The following is a 25,852-nucleotide window of genomic DNA, read 5'->3' as shown; positions in this document are numbered from 1 at the left end:
TTTTATTTTGAATTTTAGTTTTATGCATTTAAAAAGTTATCAAGGCAGAGTTTAAAAAAAACTTTATTTTCAAAAATGGTAGTTTTTGGGTAAATTGATTTTGAGTTATATAAATTATAAAATCAGTTCTAAAGAAAAGTTTCAAAGCCATTAAAATTAAAAAGCATCTCTGTTCTCATCGTGGAGGTCAAAATGAAGTTATTCCTGTTAGAGATGAGGTACAACAAGAAATAGATTTTCCCTTGTCTTGGTTTGTTTTTAATGGTCATCATGAAAATTCTCTTGGTGATTCTTCTAATGAAAATACCAGTGGTTGGATGGGACCGGCCACTAGTGCACAATGAAAATCCTATCTTGGAACTATCAGGGTCTTGGGCTCTCCCTAACAGTTAAAAACCTTAAGGAGAAATGCAATAGACATAAACCCCAAATTGTTTTTCTAATGGACACTAAACAAAAGGGCAGAGTAATAAGGAACGTTCGAAGAAGATGTGGTTTCTCTGAAGAATGGATGGTTGATCCTATAGGTATTGGTGGTGGGTTAGCACTATGGTGAACTAATGAAATTATTATTAATATCATCTTTGCCTAATGCTGAACAGGGAAGGAGAAGGGGGAAGAGAATATAGAAAAGAGAGAAAGAGATCAGTAGAGAGAATAGATAGAAGAGAAAAACTCAGAGGAAAGGCAAAATAATAGTAATTCTTATTCAATCAAATGTGCGTACAAATCAAATGAATTAAGGTGCTATTTATATGCCTCAACCCAACCCTAAAAATAAATGCCTGAAAATCCTAAAAATTCTAAAATTAAATAAAAAGATAACAATAAATGAAAAGATAATAATAAATGTTGAAAGATAACAATAATTCAATTAAAACAAAATATGTGTAATTAATATGAGAGCAAAATATCTTCGATCTTCAAGTCTGCAATATTCTTGTAATATTTTCACTCATTTCTTTTTAATTTTCTTCCTATCATTTTCCCTTGGCTCAAAAGAACTCTCCTTTAGAGTGGTATGGAGTTGATAAGACATGAGCAAGGTGGGATCAATCTGGAAAAACTCCTCTTCAACAATCTAAGTAGCATCTGAGTCTAAGAAGTCTTTCCAATAAACAAGGTAGTAGTGAATAGGACTATTGGTGGTTAATACAATTTGTTCATCCATGATTACATCAATCTTGTCCCTAGCGGGTGGAACATTTGGCAATAGAGGGATTGGAGCAGTGTGAGGCTGTGTACCTATAGAATCATCACTAAACAATGAGGGAGGCTCAAAAGTGCCTCGATAAGAAACAAGATCATCAATATTAAAAACTGGAATAATAGACATATTAGTAGGTAATTTAAGTAATTAAGCATTGGGACCGAGTTTCTTGAGGATGCAAAGTGACCAGGTTAATGGGTTGTTTAGGGTTAAAACCTTAGACTATTTCAAAAAGGCTTTTTTTATAGACCGATTGACTAAACTATTATATGCAAACTCAGCTATAGGTAAGATTAAATCCCAATTCATTAGTTTATCTCTGACTAAACTTTGAAGTAAGCTACCTAGACTATAATTAGTCACCTCAGTTTGGCCATCAGTTTTGGGATGGAAGGCAGAAGAGAATTTTAATTGGATTCCAAAGAGTTTCCATAGTGTCTTCCAAAAATAGCTAACAAATTTGACATCTCTATCAAAGACAATAGAAGTAGGTAACCCATGCAAGCATACACTTTCTTTAAAGAAGAGCTTGGCTAAGTAGGAAGCATTAGTGGTTTTACTACAAGGTATGAAGTGGGCCATCTTTGAAAACCTATCCACGACAATAAGAACAGAGTCATATTGTCGAGCAGTGCAAGGTAATCCTAGGATAAAGTTCATGCTAAGATCCTTCCAGGGTGCATCAAGGATCAGTAAAGGAGTGTACCAACTGGTATTTTTTTCCTAGCCTTGGAAGTGTGATAAATGCGATGTTGTTACAAAATTTGAGCAACATCACATCTAAGAGAAGGCCAATAAAATCTATTCTCAACTAAAGCAATAGTTTTATCTCTACCAAATTGGCCAATTAATCCTCCCACATAGAGTTCCCAAATGATGAAGTCTCTCATAGATGTTTGAGGAATACACAACTTAGTACCACGAAAAAGGAAAGATATGTGGGAGGAAATCATCCTTAATAAGGAGAGAGATATATGGTCATGACAAGCTCTATTACTAACTTCTCGATAAATGACTTCAAAGTCAGGGCATGAGGTGTAGTCATCCTTTAGCCTCTTAAAGCCTATAACACTAACACTCATAGTGTGCAAAAGGTTAACCTTATGAATTAGAGCATCCATAACTTTATTCTCAATTCCTACACTGTACTTAACAACAAAAGTAAACTCCTGAAGGAATTCAACCCATTTAGTATGTTTGGGGTTTAGGTGGCATTGAGAGTTTATGAACTTAAGAGAGTAAACTCCTGAAGGAATTCAACCCATTTAGTATGTTTGGGGTTTAGGTGGCATTGAGAGTTTATGAACTTAAGAGCTTGATGGTCATAATACCTAACAAATTGTTGAGGAAGAAGATAGTATTTCCAATACTAAAAGGATCTAACTATGGCATAAAATTTCTTATTTAACGTGGAATACTTTTGCTTAGCTTTATTAAGCTTTTCACTAAAGAAAGTTATAGGGTAACCATTTTGACTGAGAACACCTCTAATTCCTACTCTAGAAGCGCACAAGCCACTTCAAAGCACTTGGAGAAATTAGGGAGGGCTAGAATATGGGCTTTAGATAATTTATCTTTAATGTTCATAAAGGCTCGTGATACGATAGGGGTTCAATGGAATTTATCTTTCTTAAGGCAATTGGTGATAAGGCTCATGATAGTACTAAAATCCCTAATAAAGCACCTATAGAAAGATGTCAAGCCATGAAAACTACATACTTCTTGAAGAGATCTAGGTTCAAACCACTCACAGATAGCCTTGACTTTTTCAGGATCGGTAGCTAATCCTTTTTAGGAAATAATGAACCCTAAGAAAATAACTTGCTTCTATAGAAAAGAGCACTTGGGAAGATTGACATAAAACTTTTCTTTCCTAAAGGTAAGGAATACTTGGAAAAGATGAGAGAAGTGCTCATCCTTGAACTTGCTAAAGATCAAAATATTATGAAAGTAGACAACTAGAAATTAGCCCATGTAAGGTCAAAAGATGTGGGTCATAACCCTCATAAATGTACTAGGAGAATTGGTTAGGCCAAAAGGCATGACTAGCCATTCATACAACCCATCTTATTTTTTTAACGTAGTCTTCCATTCATCTCCTAGCCTAATCCTAACCTGGTGGTATCTATTATAAAGATCAATTTTGGAAAATCAACTAGAACCTAAAACTAGATCAAGCATATCCTCAAGTCTAGGAATGGATACCTATACTTAACGGTGATCTTACTAATGGCTTTACTATCCATACACATTCTCCAAGTTCCATCTTTCTTAGGTGTTAGCAAGGCAGGCACAGCATATGGACTAAGACTATGTTAGATATAACTCTTCTCCAGCAAATCATTTACTTGCCTATTAAGTTCTTCCCTATCCTTTAGGTTCATCCTATAGTGTGGCAAGTTAGGAAGTTGTGACCCTGGAACTAAGTCAATAGCATGTTGGATTTCTCTCATAGGTGGTAAATTTGAAGGAAGCTCATCTAGGGTGATGTCCTTAAATTCTTCCAAGAGACAGACTATTTCCTTTAATAGCTCAGTATTCATTAGGGTAGCAATCCTACTAGAAAACTTAGAGACTACAACAAGGATAACATGGGCCTCTTTGGACTCTTGAGTAAATTGTTGCTTTGTTAGGAGGTATAAGCCTTTGAGCTTTGATTGGGAGTTCTTTGGATTCTTAGGACTCTTATCCTTTGATTCAAGTTTGGTAGGACATAGTAGGATATTTTTGCCCTCATGCTTAAACACAAAAGTGTTTGCTTAATTATCACTAGTGACATCATAATCATAAAGCCAAAGGCGTCGTAATAAGATGTAGGAAACTTTCATGGGGATGACATCATAAAGGATCTCTTCTTTATAATCTCCTAAGTGAAAAGACACATGAAACTATTGAGTAACAGACAAGGAAGTATTATTAACCCAAGCTACATGAAAAGGTTTAAGGTGGGGCTCAGTCTTAAGGCCAAGTTGAGCTACTCCCTAGCTGGAAATCATATTCCTCTCACTTTCACTATCAATGACAACTTTACATGATTTATCTTTGCATTTCATAAAGGTGTGAAAGATACTATTCCTCTTCTAAGAATCTTTAGGTGTAAGGATAGATAAGAGACATCGCATTACCCCAAGGTGTCCTGAGTCATACTCTTCCACAATAATATTTTCATTCACATTAAAGGGGCACTCAGTAGGATCTACTACTATATTAAGAATATCCTCAGTAATCACATCATTCTCTTACGATTCAAGAAGTAATGCATGTTGTGGACATTTTGATGCTATATGACCCTTAGAATGGCACTTAAAACACTTAATAGCTGAGCTGTTAAGACGGGAACTAGAACCTACAGATTCATTAAGCTTCCTTATGTTGCTTCTAAAGCTAGACGTTTGACCAAAAGGAAGTTGAGAGCTTGACTTAAGGGAAACACCTATGGTTCAATCAGTGGGAGGAAGGTTGCGAGTTTGTCAAAACTCTGTGCCTTGCATGATAGGTCTCCTAATAGAGGAGTACCTAGATAAATATTATATCTCATGAGCTTTATGGTAAGCTTCCTTAAGGGTTTCAGGAAAGTTGATCTTGTGCTCCCTTTGAATGCTTGATCTAAGCACATTTATAAACCTAGTGAGTGTTGTCACAAGGTCTTCTTTTAGGTCACATCTAATTGGGAGGTCATCAAAATGGGATATATTGTTAGAAATCGTGGAGGTTTGTCTTAAATTAAGGAGTTGACTAATAGTTGGCTCCTATAATAAGCTGGCACATACTTTTCCTTTAACTTCATTTTCATTTCAGCCCATAGAGTTATTGATGGTTGGCCTTAGTGATCCAGGTTTCTTTGAACAGTCTGCCAGTATTTTCGTGCAGATTTAATGAGTTTTATTTTAGTGAAATGTATTTGTTAGATGTCATTCATATCATACCACTCAAAGTAATCCTCCATGTTGGCTAACCAATCTAAGAAAGTAGTCAGATTTAATGTACCATTAAATTCAGGACCTTTTACCTTGACTTTCTTAATGATGTCCTCTATGTGACCATGTCTAGGGACATCTTGACCATACCTAAGGATTGACTCGTCATTCCTAAAATGGTCTCCTATAACTTCATTTCCATTCTAAAGATCATCCATATCTTCAAATTGGTGGGTATTAGGTCCACGTGGGGATGCTCTATGGTGGTTAGTACTAGCATTTATGATGAAATGGTGTGTACCAACATAAGGTACTCTTTGTTGATTAGGTGTAAGGATAGGTTGGTTTGATATCTTACTATTAGGGTTTAGTAGTAAACCTTCCTTAAGGTTTGGATGTAGGTCCTCTTTATCTTTGCCAGTGTTGCGGTGGCCTAAAAGGTGAACTGCATCTAAGGTTTCTCCAATCAGGGCACTCTGGTCATCAATCTTAGCATCATTCCTAAGAGTTGACTCCTTAATTGAATGGTCCACATACTCTTTAATAGCCCTTTTAAGGTTATGAAAGTTAGTAAGGGTGCTTTCATTGTTTTGGGTCATGGTGGATTTTATAGTTGTAAGTTCTTAGTCAAACAAGTCTTGTTTATCAAGAATGTCTCAAATGGTCATCAAAGTCAACAAGCGTTATACTATTGTGTAGGGTTTAGGGTAGGTCTAATATCCTATTGGATAAAATGTCTCCAAGTTGCATCCACCAAAAGGTGAAGATCTTATTTAACAAATTTAATCCACTGGGAACTTAAAAGCTCCTTAGGGATCACACTTGCTAAATAAGTAACAACTCGAGTGAAGTCTTCATAGTGACCTCTGGGGGCCTATAAACCCCTCAAAAAAACTGATAGAAATTTCAACTAACTTAGGGTAAAATTTGACCCGGGTGTAGGGCCGAATTGTGTGTGAGGTGGTTATGTCCTATGTTTAAAATTATGAATAATGCTGAATAATAAAGCAACAAATAAAAATAGATAATAACCAATATAAATTAAAAGATCTCAATAATAAAGGAAATAAACTCAATTTTTATGAAAAGTGACTCTCTCTCTCTCTCATGCTTTTTTTTTTTTCTTTTTTTGCCTTTTTTGAACTTCTTTTTATTTTTCTTTTTGCCCCTTTTTTTTAGCGTGGATCAAAGGAAGAATAAAAGGAGTAAAGGAATGCAAGGAAAATATGAAAAATAATGAAATAACAAAAGGGAGGGAACAAAATAAGAGCAAAAGAAAGAAATATAGTAAATGGCTTGAGATGAAAGAAAATTGAAATAATCATGAATAATGGAAAAGGAATTAAGGAATGAAACAAGTAGCCATTGAACAAAATAAATACCTCCATAATAATATTCAAAAGACCCAAAGATTAAAGTTTAGGATCAAAGAACCTTACCAAGTAACTTAAGGAGTCTTAAGTTATAAACTTATCTCCCAAAGCATTTCTATATGATGATTCTTGGTACTGAGAAGGTGTTTTGGAGTGGGTTTGGTAACAGAAGCGGTGTGGGAACCTTAGCTCTGATTCCAATTAATGTAGAATGGGGAAGGAGAAGGGGGAAGATAATATAAAAAAGAGAGAAAGAGATCAGTAGAGAGAAGAGAAAAACTCAAAGAAGAGGCAAGCTAACAATAATTTTTATTCAATCAAATGTGTGTACAAATCAAATGAGTCGAGGTGCTATTATAGGCCTCAACCCAACCCTAGAAATAAATGTATGAAAATCCTAGAAATTCTAAAATTAAATAAAAAGATAACAATAAATGAAAAGATAATAATAAATGTTGAAAGATAACAATAATTCAAATTAAAACAAAATATGCATAATTAATATGAAAGCAAAATATCTTCGATCTTTAAATATGCAATATTCTTGTAATATCTTCACTTATTTCTTTTTCATTTTCTTCCCATCACTACCTCACCTAATTTCATCCATACAAGTGTTTCTACAACTTTAATGGATACCCTTGCTTATATCGTTTTTGTTTATGGGCACCCGTTTGAAAAAGAAAGGAGCCTGGTATGGGAAAAAATAAAATAGTTTTCTCGAGGATTGAATCAATTATGGTTCTTTCTTGGTGATTTTAATGATTTTGTATGCCAATATGAGAAGTTTGGTGGCAGGCCAAAGGTTAAAAGGAAAATGATTAATTTCCAAAACTTTATTGTTGACTATGGGTTTATGGATTTGGGTTATAATGGTTTCAAACTCACTTGGTATAATGGGAGGCTAGGTAATAACACTATCAGAGATTGCATTGATTGTGCCCTAGGCAACATTTTACTATAAGAAGAATTCTGGATGCACAGGTGTTCAACACTAGCCCTATGGTTTTTTATCATCATTTGCTTTTGGTTTATCTTAATTATACAACCCTGAAAAAGTCAAAATCTTTCAAATTTAAAGCTACCTGGACACTTCATTCTGATTTTCTAAATGTTATCAAAGCTAGATGGTAGTCTGAACAAGTAAGTATTCCCTCTTGTATTGCTAAATTTCTCATAAGACTTGAGTCTTGCAAAAAAGCTTTACTTAGGTGGAGTCGCATGGTATTTCCCAACAATAAAAGGCTTATTGACGATTTGAAGCACCAACTCATGACTTACACACAAGGGGACATTACGAAAGCCTCAATTAGAAAAGAAGTCCTATGTGGGATATTGAAATGCACTTAATCATGAAGAGGTATACTGGAGGCAGAGATCAAGGATTACTTGGCTCAAAGTAGGAGATCAAAACACAAGATTCTTTCATGTATCTACTATCAAAAGATGTAATTATAATAAGATTTTTAGACTAAAAGATGATGATAGTAGATGGTTGACTGAACTGTTGGATAGGCTGGCACCTAAGTGGGGGGTGAATTGGGTGACACTTAATTTCTCTAGAGAACTTAGAAGAGAGGAAGATGGATGCAAGGAGAAACTGGAGAAGTACATCTGTATTTTTTGAATTTATCATGAAAGGTATATTGATCAGAATATAAAAATTTCCCCCTCCCCTTCTAATCCCTCCAATTTGGAGCTCCCCTCCCCTCCAATTTTCCAAACCAAACAAGGGGATGGAGATAAAATTCCTCCCCTCCCCTCCCCTCTAACCAAACAGTCCCTTAAAGTTCATTTGTAGAGTCAAATATAATAATTTCTTGATGATCGACAACATAATAGGGATATTCATAAATAACCAATATTGCAAGAGAAAATTAAAATCTCCATATGCATTTAAAATGATCTTCTGCTATGTAAATCAATAAGATTTTTCAAGTATGAAGATCTAATTTATGTATATTATACATGAGTTCTAATGAACCATTATACAAATTAACAATTTTGTTCTTATATTTTCCCAGATATGATTTAAATCACTTAAACGGTATCATGTGAGATTCAAAGAATCTCTATAGATATTCAAATTAATCACCTCATCATGTGGAACAATAAGTCCTTATAGTAGCTGTCGTGATTATTAATTTATATGGTAAATAAATAAATGGATATTGTGAATATATAATATAATAAACATTTCAAAACTAATTAGTTAAATTAATATGTTTAAATTATGGCACAATTAGATTTTTTAGTCATGTGAGATTTTTGAATCTCCCTAAACCTCTAGGATAATCATATCTCTATAAGAGTCAATAAGGCTCCGCAGCTGTAATGATTAAGATTTTTATAAAAATATGAATTATATAATAAATCAATTAAGTTTAGAAACATTTTGAAATAAATATTATATAATCATTTTGTCGCATGAGATTTTCAAATCTACATAGATATTTAGGATAATCATATTACCATGTAAATCAATAAGACTTCGTAGATATAACAATTAAGATTTCTATATAAATATAAGTTATATATATATGCACAGAAGAAATAAATTAAAATATATTTTAAAAATATTATTTAATCATTTATTGTGTGAGGATTTTTGAATCTCCACAAATATTTAAAATAATTATATTATTGTATAAGTCAATAAGTTTTTACAGGTATGATGATACTTAAAAATATAAATAAATAAATTAAGTTGTCAAACTCTTTTATCATGTGAGATTTTAGAATCTTTGCAGATATTTAGAATAATCATATTATTGTATGATCCAATAAGACTCCATAAGTATAGCGGTTAAATTTTTAACAAAAAATAATAATAAAAGAAAGACAAAACAATTTTAAACTCTTTTCTTTGTTCTTATTTCAAAATTTCAAAAATTGAGAAAATAATTGAAATGAAATTACTTTTTGCAATTTAAAATATACATATCAAAATTTTATAAAATTATTTTATTTACAAAATAGTGGATTATTTCTAATTAAATTCTCTTCAAAAAATATTTTCACTAACAAAATTATAATCCTGAACTATGTGGACTTTGATCCCTATCATAGGGTACATAGGCCCAAAGTCAGATTTTGAGTCAAGTCATCCCTTGTAAATAAATAAATATTTCTCATTTTATTATTACCATTTTTTAATATCAAACATGTGAATAAGAAAAGAATAATTAAAATAACTTTAAAGCTATATTAATTTAGCATAAGTAACTTGAGATAATCGTTCTCACGAATGGGTGTTGTGGGGTGCCTAACACCTTTCCCACGCTCAATCGACTCCCGAACCTATTTCTTTTATTTTACAGACCATCCTTATTTTCTTTAAATGATTTTTCAAGATTTTCCTCAAAATTTTAGTGGCAACTCTCATTCAATTAATTTTTGCTTCGAAGGCCAGAACTTCCACTCTCACACGCCGTCCATGTTGCATTTTTGGGAGTGACAAGCAGTATGCTTGGGAAGAAGTAGAACAATAATTGATTGAGAAACACCAAAGTTGAGAAGAAGAATAGCTGGGGAGAGTAGCAAATACAACACAATAATGATGAAGATGTTAAGAAGACAAATAAGAGAGGCACTGTCATGCCCCAAAAATTAGGTGTGACCGACATGGGATATATATACAAACACACATCCCTTAAGCCTTGATCAAGAAAATTTTAATTTAACATCTTAATTCACTTGAAATAAGATTGGAAATCATAGTAACATTTTCCATAAAAATAAAAGATTTCCAAACTTTTTGTAGAGATTTCGGTAGAACTTCCTTTGTAAATAGGAACTTCTGAATCTCTACAATAATCATTTGCAAACAAATTAATAATATGAAGCTTTATTCCTCGACAATAGACAGTTAATATAAATTTACAATTCAGAATCACATCTATAGTTAATGTGGAGCACCTAAATTATAATCTCAAAATAAAGCATATAATTGAATATATATATATATATATATATCAAAAGAAAAGGCATGCTCAGGGTAAATATTCACCTAACTCAATGGCAAGCCTTTCAATGATAGGCAGTAGGTTCAATATCAGCTAATGAATATGAGACCAAAATATTTTTCAGTAAATAGCATCCCCCAAAAATAGAATTTAAAAGAGTAAAAATAATAAATTTAAACAATTATTTAGAATAATTGAAAAGATGATAATTCAATATAAGAAACTTAATAAACCTGTAAATCTTAATCATAACCATAAAATAAGAGTGAACTAGAATTACTTTATTTTATCATGCTTGAAGAAAACAAATTATTCAAATGTAAACAAAGTAATATACTTACTAACTAAAAATCATTGAAACTTCAGATACATCAGTTAATTAGAACTTTAGATTAAATAACCTTGAAAAAAAATAATAAATAAACATATGATAATTTGTTTGAAGTGTATTTTTATTAATGTTTGAAACAATTATAACCATGAGTACTGTTTGTTTAGTGGGAGTGTGCATATTGCCTCCTTCATTTGGTATAGAGTTCGAATCTGACTGAGATCAAGAAGAGTTTTATTTTGCTTTTTGCTTTATAAAATTACCGAACTGCTCCTGCTTCAAATATGAAATATGTCTTCCTCTTCTCCGTCGATTTTTCCAGAATCAGGGGAGAGGGCTCCAGCTTTCTGCCATTTCTTCATCCTCCCATTGTGCTTCATCTCTTCTCTCCTGTTTCCAGTGGTCGCCGGTGAAAGTGGAGGCTCGCCGTCGCTGTGCAAGGCTCAGGTTCTTCATCATGCTTCTCTGTCTCTATTTGTCTTCTCCGCTGCTGTTCTGCTCTTGTTATTCACGTGTGTGTAGCTGGTGTGCTGGAGAATCAGGTCGCCGGAACTGGTAGGGCTGTTTGCGAGCTCTTTTCTGCTTGGTCTGGGGTTGTGATTTTCGTTTTCTTCCTTTCGTGTACACCCTGTTAGATTCGTCCCCTGTGCAGCTCGTGATCTTGTTTTCCTTCTTCTTCTGTTGTTGTTGTGGTTCCAGTTGCGTCTGGTCCCCCTCTCCTTAATGCCGTTGTTGTTCAGAGACTTCAAAAAAACTCCTCCTTTCTTCCAACGATCAGATCTGTGCCTGAGTGTGTCCATTGATTGATTAGAAATCTGATTTCCTCCTCTAGTTCAATGGTCATATTTGAATATGTTGCAAAAAAAAAAAAACAGAGAGAATGTTAATAATATGGAATTTATAGATTAAATGAACACTTTCATTGGGTAAGTTTGATATGGTTGCTTTGATTATGTCTATAGAAGATAGATGTGAATTTGGGGTTTTTCCTTTGAAGTTAAAACTGATTTTTCTATTGAGAATATAGAATTTAGAAGTTTATTCAATCTAAATATTTATTTAAGAGATGAAATTGAATAGGAAGAAGTTTATAAAAGTTTAAAGTGTAACGCGTAAGAGATGTTTGACAAAATGTCTAAAAGAGTGTCTTGTGATATAGTAGCATGATAAATATTATGATTAAGTAAAACATCATTAGAAGACCATTATTTTTTAATGAAAGTTGGGAGGTATTATTAGTTCAATTATTAACACAAGAAAACCTTAAGAAAGGGGTCTAAAGAGAAAAAGAGTTGGGTTTTATGGTCTAAATAATGAGTCTAAGATGGGTGTTTGATAATTGTTTGAAAAAGAGAGATGTTGGGTTTAAACTAGCAAAATGTGAAATAGTTGTGTAATCATTATGATTGAATAATAATCTCAAAAGGCACGTGTGCTTGGGAATAAAAGTCAAAGTAGAATTTGAGGTGTTTGAGGAGAAATAATTGAGTTGGAAATTTAAGAACCAATTGCCACATATACTTCATCTTTGAGATGTTTGATACAATGTTGAGAAAGGTAAAAGTGAATGTTTTCTTTCTTTTATTTTTCTAAGCTGTTTTAGATTAAAGGCTTTGGATGGTAAAGCCTATTTAAGAAGATGACAATGATTTTATTTGAATATTAGGAATTTAAGGACAAAGTATCATTATCAGGAGACTATTTCATACACTTGAAAATTTTACAAGTGGATAGCATCCCAATCAACTTATAAATTAGAAAATTTTCTTTTATCAAAATATTGTTTTTAACAATTTACAAATATTTATATATATATTTCTCTTGCATTAGCTACTTTTGTTAATTAAATTGTTTTATTTCTTGGAGTCATGACTTATACTTTTTAGATTGATGAACAATACTTTTTCAAATTCTATTAGTCCTTTATTTGATAAAACCAAATATGAAAACTGATGAATGGTATATAAAATATTAGTTATGAATTTTCATATTTGAAAAAAATTAATGTTTTTATATGTTTCATGAGAGTTTGATATTAAGAAGAGAAATAATATCTTGAAAGTGATAGTTTTCTCGCATGTCCAAAAGTGAATTTAAAAAGGGACTGTATACAGAACACTGGTTGCTAATGACAGTTCTGTTAGCCCTTGACGTGCCATGGTAAATTATTAGCTAGTTTGATTTTCATTAGCTCAGTTCTCACTTCTATTATTCGTGGGTCTCGTGTGTCTGTTTTGTGGCTTCAACCACATCTAGTAGTTATCCTCATGAACTGTGTGTCCATGTCTGTTTCATGGCTTCGGCCACGTCTGGTTACTTACCCTTGTGGATTATATGTCCACATTTGTCTTCATGAAATAAGCTACATTTGGTTATTTACCCTCGTGAACTGTGTGTCAACGTTTGTTAATTATTCTGATAAGTCCCTAGAAATGTGATTTAAATTATTTGTTGATTTTATATTCCACTGGTTTTAAAATAGTAGATGTTACGATATTTATTTAATTTAATTTAATTTAATTTTCTTCTTGAAATCAAGTGATAATGATATTTGGGATTATAAATTTAATGGTTTAAAATATTATTTAAAGCTATATACAATCTCTTAAGTCTAAAGTTCATGAAATATTTTAGATGAAATTGTTATCTCTTTAATTTATATAATTATTGTCATTTATTCATGCCATCCTTTTAAATTTTACTAATATTGGGACGTTATTTACTGAAAAGTAATTGTTGGTCTTAGATAATGTAGATGATGTTGAATCTTGTGCTGAATAATGAAGGGTTTATTATTGACCAAAATTGAAGGAGCTAAGAATATTTCTTTTTATGTAAAGTTTGAATTATGAAATTTTATTTTGTAAATTTTTATCTCAGTGCTCTACATAGTATATAGCTAGGTTTTTATTTTGTCTACTGGTTGAAAGGAGCCGAGCACCTGATTAAAATGATCTTTTTGTATAAAACTTTGTGATGTAGAGTTTTTGGGAGATCTCATTTGCGAGGAAGGTTTTGTCAAAATTTCTATAAAAATATTGAAGATTTTTTTATGTGAAAATGATTATGAATGTTATAAACTAATGTAAACATAACTTCGCTAATAACGAAAAGATTTCTCAACTTAAGGCTTGAGGGATATGTGATGTGGTGCACATCTCATGCCGGTCACCTTCTATTTTCGGGGCATGACAAATATCAGAGTTTAGGTTTTCCTATAGCTATGTGGTGCAAGGACTCTCCAATGGGGTCTTAATTATCATTATAAATCCGGGCATAATCATAATTGAGGCATCATTGAAGGCCTTTTAGAGAGTTCTTAAAATCTCTTATTTTCCTTAACATATAAGTTTTATTTTGTTGAACTAAACACTTATGTTTTCTTGATTAGTGAAAATGCCACGTAGACACCAAGTATCTGCTAGAAGCTCTACTGTTAGTAGGGCTTTAGCTAGAACCCCTTTGCCTAATGATTTGCCCTTAAGGGGTAGAACACAACGTCAGGGTAGAATTAGAATTAAGGATGGTCAAACCTTTAGATCTCTTCAAAATATTCTTTTTGAAGCTAAACAAACAAATTCTCAGTCTGAAGAATAGACTGCCCTTTCTACACATAATATGCGGAAGGAAAATCCTGCAGTGAAATTGTCCGAATTTATGAAGTTAAACCTACCTTCCTTCTTTGGGACTAATGCACAAGAAGACTCGATTGAGTTTCTTGAAGGTATTGAAAAGAGGTGTTGGGCTTTAAGATGCCATGATGTGTAGTATGTTAAATTTGCAATATTTCAACTTCAAGGTGTGGCAAATACCTGGATAAAAAATGTGCTAGGTATAATGGCAATTGGAGTACTATCCTTGTCATGGGATGAGTTCAAGACTACTTTTCTAAAGCACTATTTGCCCTAAAGTACTAAAGATGCAAAGATTGAAGAGTTCTTTTAACTTTAAAGTGTAGTAAGGGAATGTCGATAGCAGAGTATGATCAGAGATTTACAGAGCTATCTTCTTCTGCTCCTCATATAGTGTCGATTGAGAGGGAATGGATTAGTAGATTTATACATGGGTTGCTAATGTATTTACATAATTCTGTAGCTCCTATGCTGGATCATTTTAAAACCTATGCTGAAATTGTGGATAGTATATTAAGGATTGAAAATTGGCATAAGGAAGATGAGAAAACCTCTAAGAAATGCAAAATAGAAAATGATAAGAAATTTCAAGGCTCTTTTTCTAGAGGCCATCGATTTCAGAGTCAATAGTGTATCAATTAGTTTAGGGAAATTTCAATTCTGCTAGTCCTAGTTTTGGGAATGTTAAACCCCAAACTTAGTTAATGGTGAATCAGTTAGGTTATGCTAGAGTCTCTTATACCATTTATAGGAAGTATTATACAGGGCCATGTCATAAGGTGATTGGTGCATGCTTTAGGTGTGGATGGATAGGTCATTTGAGAAGAGATTGTCTTTTTATTCAATCTATGTCAAGTCATGAATCAGTTCAGCCTTCTCCCCACCCTACTTCATCTTCAACTCCACCTTTCGAGGCCACTTTTACTTCAACTAACAAGAGTATGTTAGGAAAGGGAAATGGAAAGTGGGGGCAGTCTTCTGGTCAAAGACAAGCGAGAGTTTATGCTATAACGAGACAGGATGCTAGAATGTCGAACGCTATTGTTACAGGTAATACTACTGTATATTTTAATCAGGCGTATATATTGTTTGATTTTGGTTCAATTCATTCATATGTATCTGTTTATTTTGCTAAGAGGTTAGGTAAAAAAAACCTATTAAACTTAATTCATTTATAGTCAATACTCCAGTTAGAAAATCTTTGATTGTTACTTATGTGTATAAGTCTTGTGAAGTGTGTCTTAAGGGTAGAAAAACCCTTATCAATTGATGATATCTGATATGATTGATTTTGATGTGATATTGGGCACGGACCAGTTAGCTTCCCATTTTGTTACCATCGACTTCCACTTGAAGGTGGTGAGATATGCCATTCTAGGTGAAACTCCTTTTATACTGCAAGGGAGTTTTATCAAAAGATCTACTAACCTAATTTCGCCCTGAAAGCTTAACCGTTATTAATTAAGTGTTGTTAAGGGTTCTTAGATATAATAAGAAATATTGATAACTTCACTGTTAGTTTGGATCAAATACCATTTGTTTAGGAACATTTTTATATTTTTCTAGAAATATTACCTAGAATGCCACCTAATTAGAGAGTGAGTTGCTATTGATTTGATTTCATACACTTAGCTAATTTCTATTCCATCTTACGCAATGGCACCATTTGAGTTGAGGGAACAACAAATTTATACTAAATTCTCTAAATGTGAATTTTGGTAAGATAAAATTACTTTCTTGGGATGTGTTTCTAAAGACGGCGTCCAAGTAGGCACAAGTAAAGTAGAAGTAGTAAAGAATTGGTTACAATGCACAACAGTTATAAAAGTTTAAAGTCTCTTGGGCCTCACAAGGTATTATCATTGCTTTGCTATTTAAAAAAAAAAACTCCATAATAGCCACCCCCTTGACAAGACTAAATTAAAAGGGAGTTTTCAAAAGGTTTGAAGGAATATTTGACTTTTGCACCAGCCCTAAGATTACTATTAGACATGGGTGGAGTTTTCTCATTAAACTAATTATCGAGCCAGCATTCAAACGGCTTTATATGAGGCACTTTTTGGCAGGCAATGTAGGTCTCCTATCAAATGATTTGATGTTAGTGATACTAAGCTTTTAGGACCAGATTTGGTGTAAGATGTTATTGAGAAAATGAAAATAGTTAGAGAAGGATTGATAGCAACTCAGAGATTTCATGTTGATAATCGACGCCAGGAATTAGAATTTATGGTTAGGGACAAGTATTTCTTATGGTGTCTCCTATAAAAGGGATGATAAGCTTTGGGAAGAAAGGCAAGTTGAAACCAAGGTATACCAACTTGTTTGAAATCTTAAAGAGAGTTGGTGCTTTGACTTATCAACTGACATTTCCACCTAAACTATTGAGTATTCACTCGATATTTCCTATATCAATGTTATGAAAATACTTTTATGACCCGTCTTATGTGATCGAGACTTAGGGGATCCAAATGGATCCAGATTTATCATATGAAGTAATTCATGTGGCTATTTTGGATAGACAAGTAAAGAAACTACAATCAAAAGAAATTGCTTTGGTGAAAGTGTTGTGATGTAATCGTTCTTAAGATGAAGCTATATAGGAAGTTGAAAGTGATATGCGTGTGAATATCTACGCCTATTTAAAGATTGAGGTAAGCATATTTAAATTCGGAGGACCGAATTTCTTAAGGGGGGAGAATGTAATAACCTTGAAAAAATAATAAATAAATATATGATAATTTATTTAAAATGTATTTTAATTAATGTTTGAAACAATTATAACAATAAGGACTGTTGATTTAGTGGGAGTGTGCATATAGCTTCCTTTATTTGGTCTAGAGTTCGAAGCCGGCTGAGACCAAAAGGAGTTTTATTTTGCTTTTTACTTCATAAAATTATCAAATTGCCCCTACTTCAAATTTGAAGTATATCTTCCTCTTCTCCATCATTTTATTCCAGAATCAGGGGAGAGAGAGAGCTCCAGCTTTCTACCATTTCTTCATCCTCCCATTGTGTTTTGTAAAGTCCTAACTCAATTTGGACTTTACCATTCCCAATCACATAATCAATAAATACTAACAAAATAATATCGAAGTAATAGCTCTTTATTTATTTTTAAATTATGGGATCCCGACTTCTTAAAACATATATTCAAATAAGAGGGCTAATAGAAGTGCAATACAAAATTCAAGACTTAAAAAGGCACAACATCTCTACCTTGAAAAGGGCCATGCGCCGCAACTTGTACCACATGCGCCATGGCATATGGTACAAAGCAACATGCTTTGTTTCTATCTATGCCATATGCTGCGGTGTGGCACGCTATGTGCTATGGCGATTATGATAGCACTGTCATATGACGGCTCAGAAAATGAACTTTTGCCACTCGGCATTTCCACATCTGACATCCGATTAGAGTAAGTTAAGTGCCTACACTAAACTTACAAGCTTATACTGGCTAATAGAATAAGTTTGGACTCGATCTGATGGTTCAATTTAAAATTGGACACCCGGGTGCAAAAAGTTGCTTTTCTTTCAAAAACTTACACCCTATGTGTTCAATTCTCACTTCTTGTCCCATTAGACTATTTCGGGCCTTGAACTAAGTCCAAAAGGACCACATATACTTGATTGACACTACTAATCACAGGTATCATGTCATTTACTCAAATTGACCTCTCAACGCCATATTACACACATGTGAATTTATATGAGGCATAATATCTACAACACATATTGACATATATACAATTAGACTTGTTCTACTTTCAACCCTCTGACTCATACATATGGGGCTCTGCCTCACTATATGGTCGAGAATCACAAATGTACTTAACTCTTCCAAATGGGGCTCTGCCTCCCCATTTATGTCAAATTCTCATATATATTCACAATCCACAATCAATTCACATTCAACATATACATACAAGTGGAACAAGTTACATAATGACATATATTTGCTTGTTTAGCATCTAAGCCTACCCACGTACCTCCACTAGGGCACCTTCGGGGAGATGCAACATCATATATATATATAAGCAAGTTTCACAACACAATTCAATACGCAGTTATTTATGCATCCTAATTAGAAACTAAAACTTTATATACAACTTTATACATTCATTAATACATATAGTAGTCATACCACTATCAAATGAAGCTACTCTTTCTTGCTTCCTTTCCCAGCCTTCTCATGCTCTCTTCATCTGTATTCAAAAGTAATAAAGTGAGACATATGTCCCAGTAACTCGGAGGTAACCCCAATTACCGGTTAATAAGCAAAATCATAAATAGTTGATAAAGTAGCATGTGTTTCAGTAAAAAACAATATCATATGCCTATACAGGAATTCATTCTCATCAATCTCATCATGCTCATGTATTCCTAGTTCCACCTAGCGGAGTAATCTCTACGCTTGAACTAGGACTTCCAGTCACATAAAACAGGGCCCACTATACCTTTACTCAGACTAGGTAATCCTCTTCGCATATGGGTGGCTCCTAGGTCCATCATGGCAGAGTTAAACTCTATGCTCTGAATCACTAGAATTTCTCAGCCTTATACAAAGTAGGACCACAATCCCTTACCCTAGTTTAGGGTAACCTCTGAATCATTCCATATCCTAGGTCTGTCATAGCAGAGTCAAGATCTATGCTCTAAATCATCAGGATTCTTCTCCTAGCTCTGTCCTAATAGAGTCAAGCTTTATGTTCTAGATCATCAAGACTTCCTAGACCTCCTCACGGTAGGACGTGTCCCCCTATCATAATCTAGGGTATTCTCGCTGATGCAATGCATGGCAATGCACATGCCACCTCAAATTCATTTCAATCAATACTTACACACCCGCATGCATTCTTTCACAATGCCGCTATTCTATCAGTTCACAACACAATACATATAGTTATATAAAAATATTGTTAAACAATTTTACAAACAAACAAGTAAAAATATTACTTCAGTTACCTTTAACCCTTGCTACTAAGGGTTACCAATCACTATGGATTCTTAAGTGTGTAGATTCCCACAAATAATGTCACAGGTGCTCAATCTACATAACATAACGTCCCTTAGCCAAGTCTCAACACTTTACATAAGCATTGATTTGGTTAAATTGAATCCCTTAACACATAAAACGGTTCAATTAGCATCTTTTGAATTCATACATCCATTATTTATAGTCATTAGCCCTATAGGCTACTCAAACAATCATAGCAACCTCCTAACTCATTATTCAACCATAATTTTTTCATTTAACCTAACTTTTTAGCTATTTTGAGCCTAAATCCTCAAAGCTTAACCATTCAACTGCATACTAGTCACAAAACCTTGGTTCTATATTTGATAGCCCATTTTGACACTTCTTTTAAATTATAACACCTCAAAACTTCATGATTTGATTTCTTAACTGATGAAATTCAATGAAAATAGGGTAGAAATGAAGTGTAGAGTTGTGCGTTACTTACCCAACAAGTCATCAATCAAATCAAGCTCCCAAGCTCCAGATATTACTTGCCCTAGCAGAGCAAAACACTTCCTCCTCTCCAAACACATTTTCCACACTTCTCACTTCTGTTTTCACAAGCTGATCATGTCAGCTTTAAGCAATTTCCACGCAATGCGCCGCGATGTGTGGCACAGTGAGGTCAATCTCACTTGTGCTCATACATTATGTCTTGGATTGCCATTCTACCCTTCAATACTATCAATACAACACAAAACATCAATTTAACATCTAAACCCTGATAAATCCACTAATTACCAATATACTCCTGATTAGTAAATAGTCTTCCTAAATTGAAATTCAGCATGTTACATGCTTCATCTCTTCACTCCCATTTCCAGTGGTCGATGGTGAAAGTGGAGACTCGCTGTCGCTGTGCAAGGCTCAAGTTCTTCATCATGCTTCTCTGTCTCTATTTGTCTTCTCCGCTGCTGTTCTGTTCTTGTTATTCACGTGTGTGTAGCTGGTGTGCTTGAGAATCAGGTCGCTGAAACTGGTAGGGCTGTTCGCGAGCTCTTTTCTGCTTGTTCTGATGTTGTGATTTTCATTTTCTTCCTTTTGTGTACACCCTGTTAGATTCGTCCCCTATGTAGTTTTTGATCTTCTTTTCCTTCTTCTTTTGTTGCTGTGGTTCCAGTTGCGTCTGGTCCCCCTCTCCTTAATGCTGTTATTTTTTTCCCCAATAATCATAAAATACAATAAATTTATCTTATTATTTATTCTAATCTTATAAATATAACTTAGGTTATTACAAGCGCATAATTGATGATTGGATAGATATTCTCCAAAAAAGTCAAAGCGACCTCATATCAATCATAAGTGAGCTTGTCTCGTCAAATAACGTGTATCGAGGCCACCTCATTTAGTCGCTTTATTCCTATGTTTCAGTCAAGTTTGATATTTCCATTCAAATAAATTTTTAAAACAATTAATCATTCAATTTTTATAATTTCAAGTGAGCTTGTAATTTAATTTTTTAATTTTAATTTTTTATGATTCAATTTTTATAATTTTACTTTAATTATAAATTAATTTATAAATTTTAATTATTGTCACTCTATCCTTATAATTTTAACCATTTAAAATATTAATCTATATATTGTAAAAAAATTATAAATATTAAAATTATGTTAAACAATTTAGGATTAATATTTCAAGTTACTAAACTCTTCACAAATATTAAAATTTTAAAATATTTTTAATATTTATAATTTTATTTTTTAAACTATAGGGATTAATATTTTAAATAATTAAAATTATAAGTATTGAGTTGTAAGGATTAAAATTCATGAATTAAGTTATAATCAATTGAAAACTATAAGAATCAAATTATAACGAGTTAAAATTTAATAAAATAAATTATAATTGGATCAAAATTGTAGGATCAAATGATTAATTTTTTCATTTAAAAAATACTAGATCATTGGATTTTTTAAAAAAAAGGAAAACTTACTTATTTCATCCTTACATACTTTTAAAAAGTTTGTAATTCAATCCTATAATTTAACTTGTTGCCACCCTTTCCCTCGTGTTCACACTATTAGCTCCATCCTTGTAGTTGAAAATAAGAGCTAAACTCCTCCATAAAACACCAGACGTTGCAGTGTGTGGAATTAACGGCGTCAATTTTGCTCAGATTATATCCTAATCATTAGGCAAGTGGCTAATCCCATAGTTTTTAACCTATGAATCATTCCTAAAATTGCTTGCCAAAACGCTGAGTCGATGGGGTTAAACGACATCTTCGATTTCTTCTGCTTCAGATCCTTCAATCCCACTTGCTTGATGATTAGGATGCCCTTTGATCAAAGTTAACGTCGTTAATTCCATGCCCAGCCACGTCTAATATTTTAGAAAGAACTACATATAAATCCCACACAACACATTTAATAATTATCTACTTAACTCAATTGTCAATAAATTTTATAATAATTAAATATATTGAGGAACATCTTAAAGTAATTTTCCCAATATTTTACGGAGGAGTGAAGCTGTTTTTTCTAACTATAGAGACGGAGAGAGACCAAACTGTGTAAAGATTAGGGACTGAATCAACGTACTTACCAAGAAATTGAACAATTATTTCAGCCTTTCAAAACTCATTGCTTTTGATTATTAGTTCAAATGTAAATGAAAATATAAGACCAAAGCGTGTTGTGCCCACATTTTTTTTTCTTTTTTCTTTTTTGAAAAGTGCAAAGGAATAACAGCGCAACTGCTTAAGTGCCCATCAATCGTAGCCATGATAAGTTATGATTGCCTTATGAGACACAGATATTGGATACGTTTGTCATGTTGATATTTTTTTTTAAATATAAAATATGATACGATTTCTAAGCGTGCATATATATATATATAAATTAAAAATACAATTTCAATTAAAAAATATCTAAATTGATATATATATATATAATGCTTTATAGTAATACCAAGTAAAACATAATTATTAATTACACTTTTATTTTATCTATACCTAATTATCTAGCACTTAGTCAATAATCATAGGCAAAGGATCAAAATATTCTTCTCCTCAACTATCATTTGGAAAAAAGAATAGCTTTTACATTGGTTCATCAAAAGATAAGTTTGCCACATTCAAAATTCTAGTAATATCAAGGTCATATCATTCATCTCTACCAATGTTCCAAAAAGATATATTAATAATAAAAAGTTTAATATTACAATCTTTAATAAAATTTAATTTCTTAAGAATTTCCTTGAAGTATTGACTTTGGAGCATTAATTATTTAACTTGTGATTAAGAAATATAGGATACATATCAAAAATTAAAATTTTTTAAATTAAAAATAATATTTTAATATTTTATGGATACATATTAAAAAAGTATTGATGAGTATTAATATCAAATATGATATTAATATAAATACATGATGCAATTTAAAATGTCAATACTGCATTAGGAACACGCAAGGATGATAAAGTGGGGAGAATTATTGATATATTATATTATGACTCTCAATTATTATTATTATTATTATTATTATGGGGTCCATCTCTACGATTTTAACCTGCAAGGTCAAGTAAAACAAATTAAAGTCATCTCAGTACTTCCTTTCCACGTCGAATTTCCATCAACGAGGAGCAAAATTATTTCTTTATTTGCTCTTTTTTGGGGGCTCGGGCCATTTCTCATGAGTTTCATCTCATCTTCCCTCCTAGTCCTTTAGACTTTTTCCCTACCTTTGTATTGTAAACTCTTGATTCTTCTTAATCTTATTATTAATCTTTTTATACAAAAAACATGTTAGTTTTTTTTTCTTTTAAAATACAAATAATTTAAATTTAAATTGTGCAAATTAGATACGAAATTTTCAATTTTATCCAACAAAAGACATCTTCACTAACATTTAAAATTTTAATTTTGGGAGAATAATGAAAAAAAATCCCTGAAATATGCAAATAATAATTAATTACCCCAAAATATGATAATTGTTATTTAGTTTCAAGGTTAATTTTTTTTATAAAATGACATATTTGACTTTAGTGACTATTATACGTTGGGAAAGAAATATTTTGGTTGGGCTATTGACTCAAACAGAATTCAAAATAAACTACTTTGTTTTTGCTAATTTGTTTATCAGTCAAGTATAAGTACTAAAATTTAGTGACTATTATAGGTGGAGAAATGACTATTTTGGTTGTCATTTTCATATTTTAGGAGTATTTTTTTTTATCATTTTTCAATTAATTTTATCATAAGGTTTTGAAAAAAAAAAACACAATTTATCATCATAAGGTTTAAATTCTCAATTTTGTTTAATAAACTTGCGAGTTGCAAATTGTAAAAATGCCAGAAGGCTCCTTCTATTCCTTTTGGTTTATTCAAAATTTAAACTATAGCACTCTACTTTTTTTCCATAAGAATTATCATATATATGATCAAATTAACCCTGAAAATGTGTTATGAAAAAACCAAAGAGATAATTGTGTACCAAGCTATGCCAATAAGTGTAGAGGATATCATACGGCTCAATTTTCTATATTTACCAAGTGAATACATATATTCAATAATACCTTATATTAAATAGCCTCTGATTTTGTTAATTTTATTAAGTTTCTAGCCTAATTTGATTTATGTGAATTATTTTTTCTTGTAAGATAAAATATTATTGGTTTAGAGTTTCCTTTTTTCCATAAAACATTATGTTTTCATTTATACATCAACTCTCAATAATATTGATAAAGTCAAGAAAAAGAAACAAGAAATGCAAATGTAACAAAAAGCAGATGACAAACAGGAACATTAACAGTAAAATGAACACAATAAATTAAAAACGTCCACTTACAACTTTTTTTTTTGGGAGATTTCAATGCCGTTGATGATGTATTGGATAGAGAAATCTCGTTTATGTTTTTTTGGTTAATTTGCAGAAGGACAAAACGATCTAACAAGCCAAAGCTAGCTACAATGGAGCATCTAGATGCCACAAATCAGGGCACACAGACTGCAAAATAAAAGGATAAACTAATTAGAAGCAAAAGTATAAGAGATTTATTTGCTAATTAATTTTGACTATAAAAGGATACTTATTACTTTTGTTTCTTCGATCAACCCTCACTTTTTCCTTTGAGAGGTGGCCGTTGATAAAAAAGTCGATCCCTGTACTGTTCTTTATAGATTGTTACTCGTGCTTGTTTTGATTTCTGTTGAATAGCATAATTAGTTTCTCTTTAGTTTTTATTAAAAAGATTGATTTTTTCCATTGAAAGCAAAATTGTATAGACAAATTAAAGTGAAAAAGATGTAAGTAAGACAAAAATGAGTTCGATCGGATATTGCTCTTAAAATATTTTTGTCTCATAATTTTATATCAATTGATTATTAAATAAGCATGCAGTTGGGAAACATAGATCTCAATACTTTCTCAACACACATATATATATATAGTGTGTGTGTGTGTAAGAAAATAAAATAACTAGTCTTATACTCTTATCATTTTTAAAATTTCAGGTTTTTAAAATAAATTTATAAATGAATATTTGAGACTGAATCTGTTTTTAAAATGAATCTAATATTGAAATTATATGTTCTGATAATATTAAATATCAGCTCTACTTTAGATTTTAAGTTGCATATAATGAACAGAATCAACAGATTCAGCACTCATCAGATCAGTAGTGCTATGAGGACAAAATCCATCTAGCTATCAACACTGATATCCCCTGCTATATTAAATAGTATTAATTGCTTAATAAACATAACGATGTAGTATTATTATTGACAGTTCACAACAATCCAAAAAATTGAGTTTATATATATAAATAACAAGATAAATATGAGATTTGAAGTCTTAGCTCTCCATTATTGAAGGTCATCAAGTAAATTTTCCAAGTCCTTTCTTTAATTACATTGTTTTGATCCATTGTCTAGGATATTGCATTCGTTTCACATTAGCGACAATCAATACTATTAAAATAGTCCCTCCTTTGCTTTTCTCTGCTTCCCTCTTTGAATATCTTCTTCAAAGAATCTTTTCCTCAACCAGATTGTCAAAAAAGCATTCTGCAGTATTCATACAACAAATTATTTATATTATCTTTAATTGACAGTTTACATGTAAATCTCAATCAAAGACACTTCTTTTCATGAAAAATTGAATGGAAACGTGGTACACTCATGACAACCATCAACAAGCGGACGCCAAGTTAGACTGGTGGTAAAGTTAGTAGAATTATTATTGCAGTATTATATTGTAACTCTCAAATTATTATGTTTGCCTTCTCTTTATTTTAAATCAGTAGAATCAAATAAAACAAAGTAAAGTTAACAACCACTACGTTTAATAGAATGGGCTAACTTCTCACAACATAATAAATTAATATTTTAATCCCTATAGAGAGAGTTAGTGGTGCTCACATTTACGGATTGAACGTAATTGTCTCTAATTAAAAGAGTAAAA

At 32.1% G+C, this 25,852-nt stretch overlaps 1 protein-coding gene and 1 long non-coding RNA gene across 4 annotated transcripts; one reads left to right on the top strand and one right to left on the bottom strand.

Moving 5' to 3' along the window:
* The first annotated feature begins 10,969 nt into the window (after positions 1–10,969).
* Positions 10,970–24,449, top strand: LOC129318895 (uncharacterized). Of its 3 annotated transcripts, none has more exons than XM_054963893.1 (2): positions 10,970–11,243; positions 20,273–20,603. In XM_054963893.1, the coding sequence occupies exons 1-2, from the start codon at positions 11,088–11,090 to the stop codon at positions 20,405–20,407; spliced, it is 291 nt and encodes a 96-aa protein (XP_054819868.1). In that variant the 5' UTR covers positions 10,970–11,087; the 3' UTR covers positions 20,408–20,603. The 3 variants fall into 3 exon arrangements, with proteins under 3 accessions (XP_054819868.1, XP_054819866.1, XP_054819865.1); XM_054963891.1 differs by lacking the exons at positions 10,970–11,243; positions 20,273–20,603 and adding exons at positions 15,045–15,478; positions 24,324–24,449; XM_054963890.1 differs by lacking the exon at positions 10,970–11,243 and adding an exon at positions 15,045–15,478.
* On the bottom strand, positions 18,311–20,276 carry LOC129318896 (uncharacterized). Its single transcript, XR_008595350.1, has 2 exons — positions 19,894–20,276; positions 18,311–18,633 (listed from the first exon to the last, which is right to left on the bottom strand). It is a non-coding gene; the product is annotated as an uncharacterized LOC129318896 (long non-coding RNA).
* Positions 24,450–25,852: the final 1,403 nt, after the last annotated feature.

This window comes from Prosopis cineraria, unplaced genomic scaffold (genome assembly GCF_029017545.1).
Source record: "Prosopis cineraria cultivar Desert tree isolate PC_DT_omini unplaced genomic scaffold, ASM2901754v1 PC8, whole genome shotgun sequence".
Classification (NCBI taxonomy): Eukaryota; Viridiplantae; Streptophyta; class Magnoliopsida; order Fabales; family Fabaceae; genus Prosopis; species Prosopis cineraria.
Note: the sequence above shows the minus strand (reverse complement) of the source record. Positions and strands in the feature narration are given on the sequence as shown.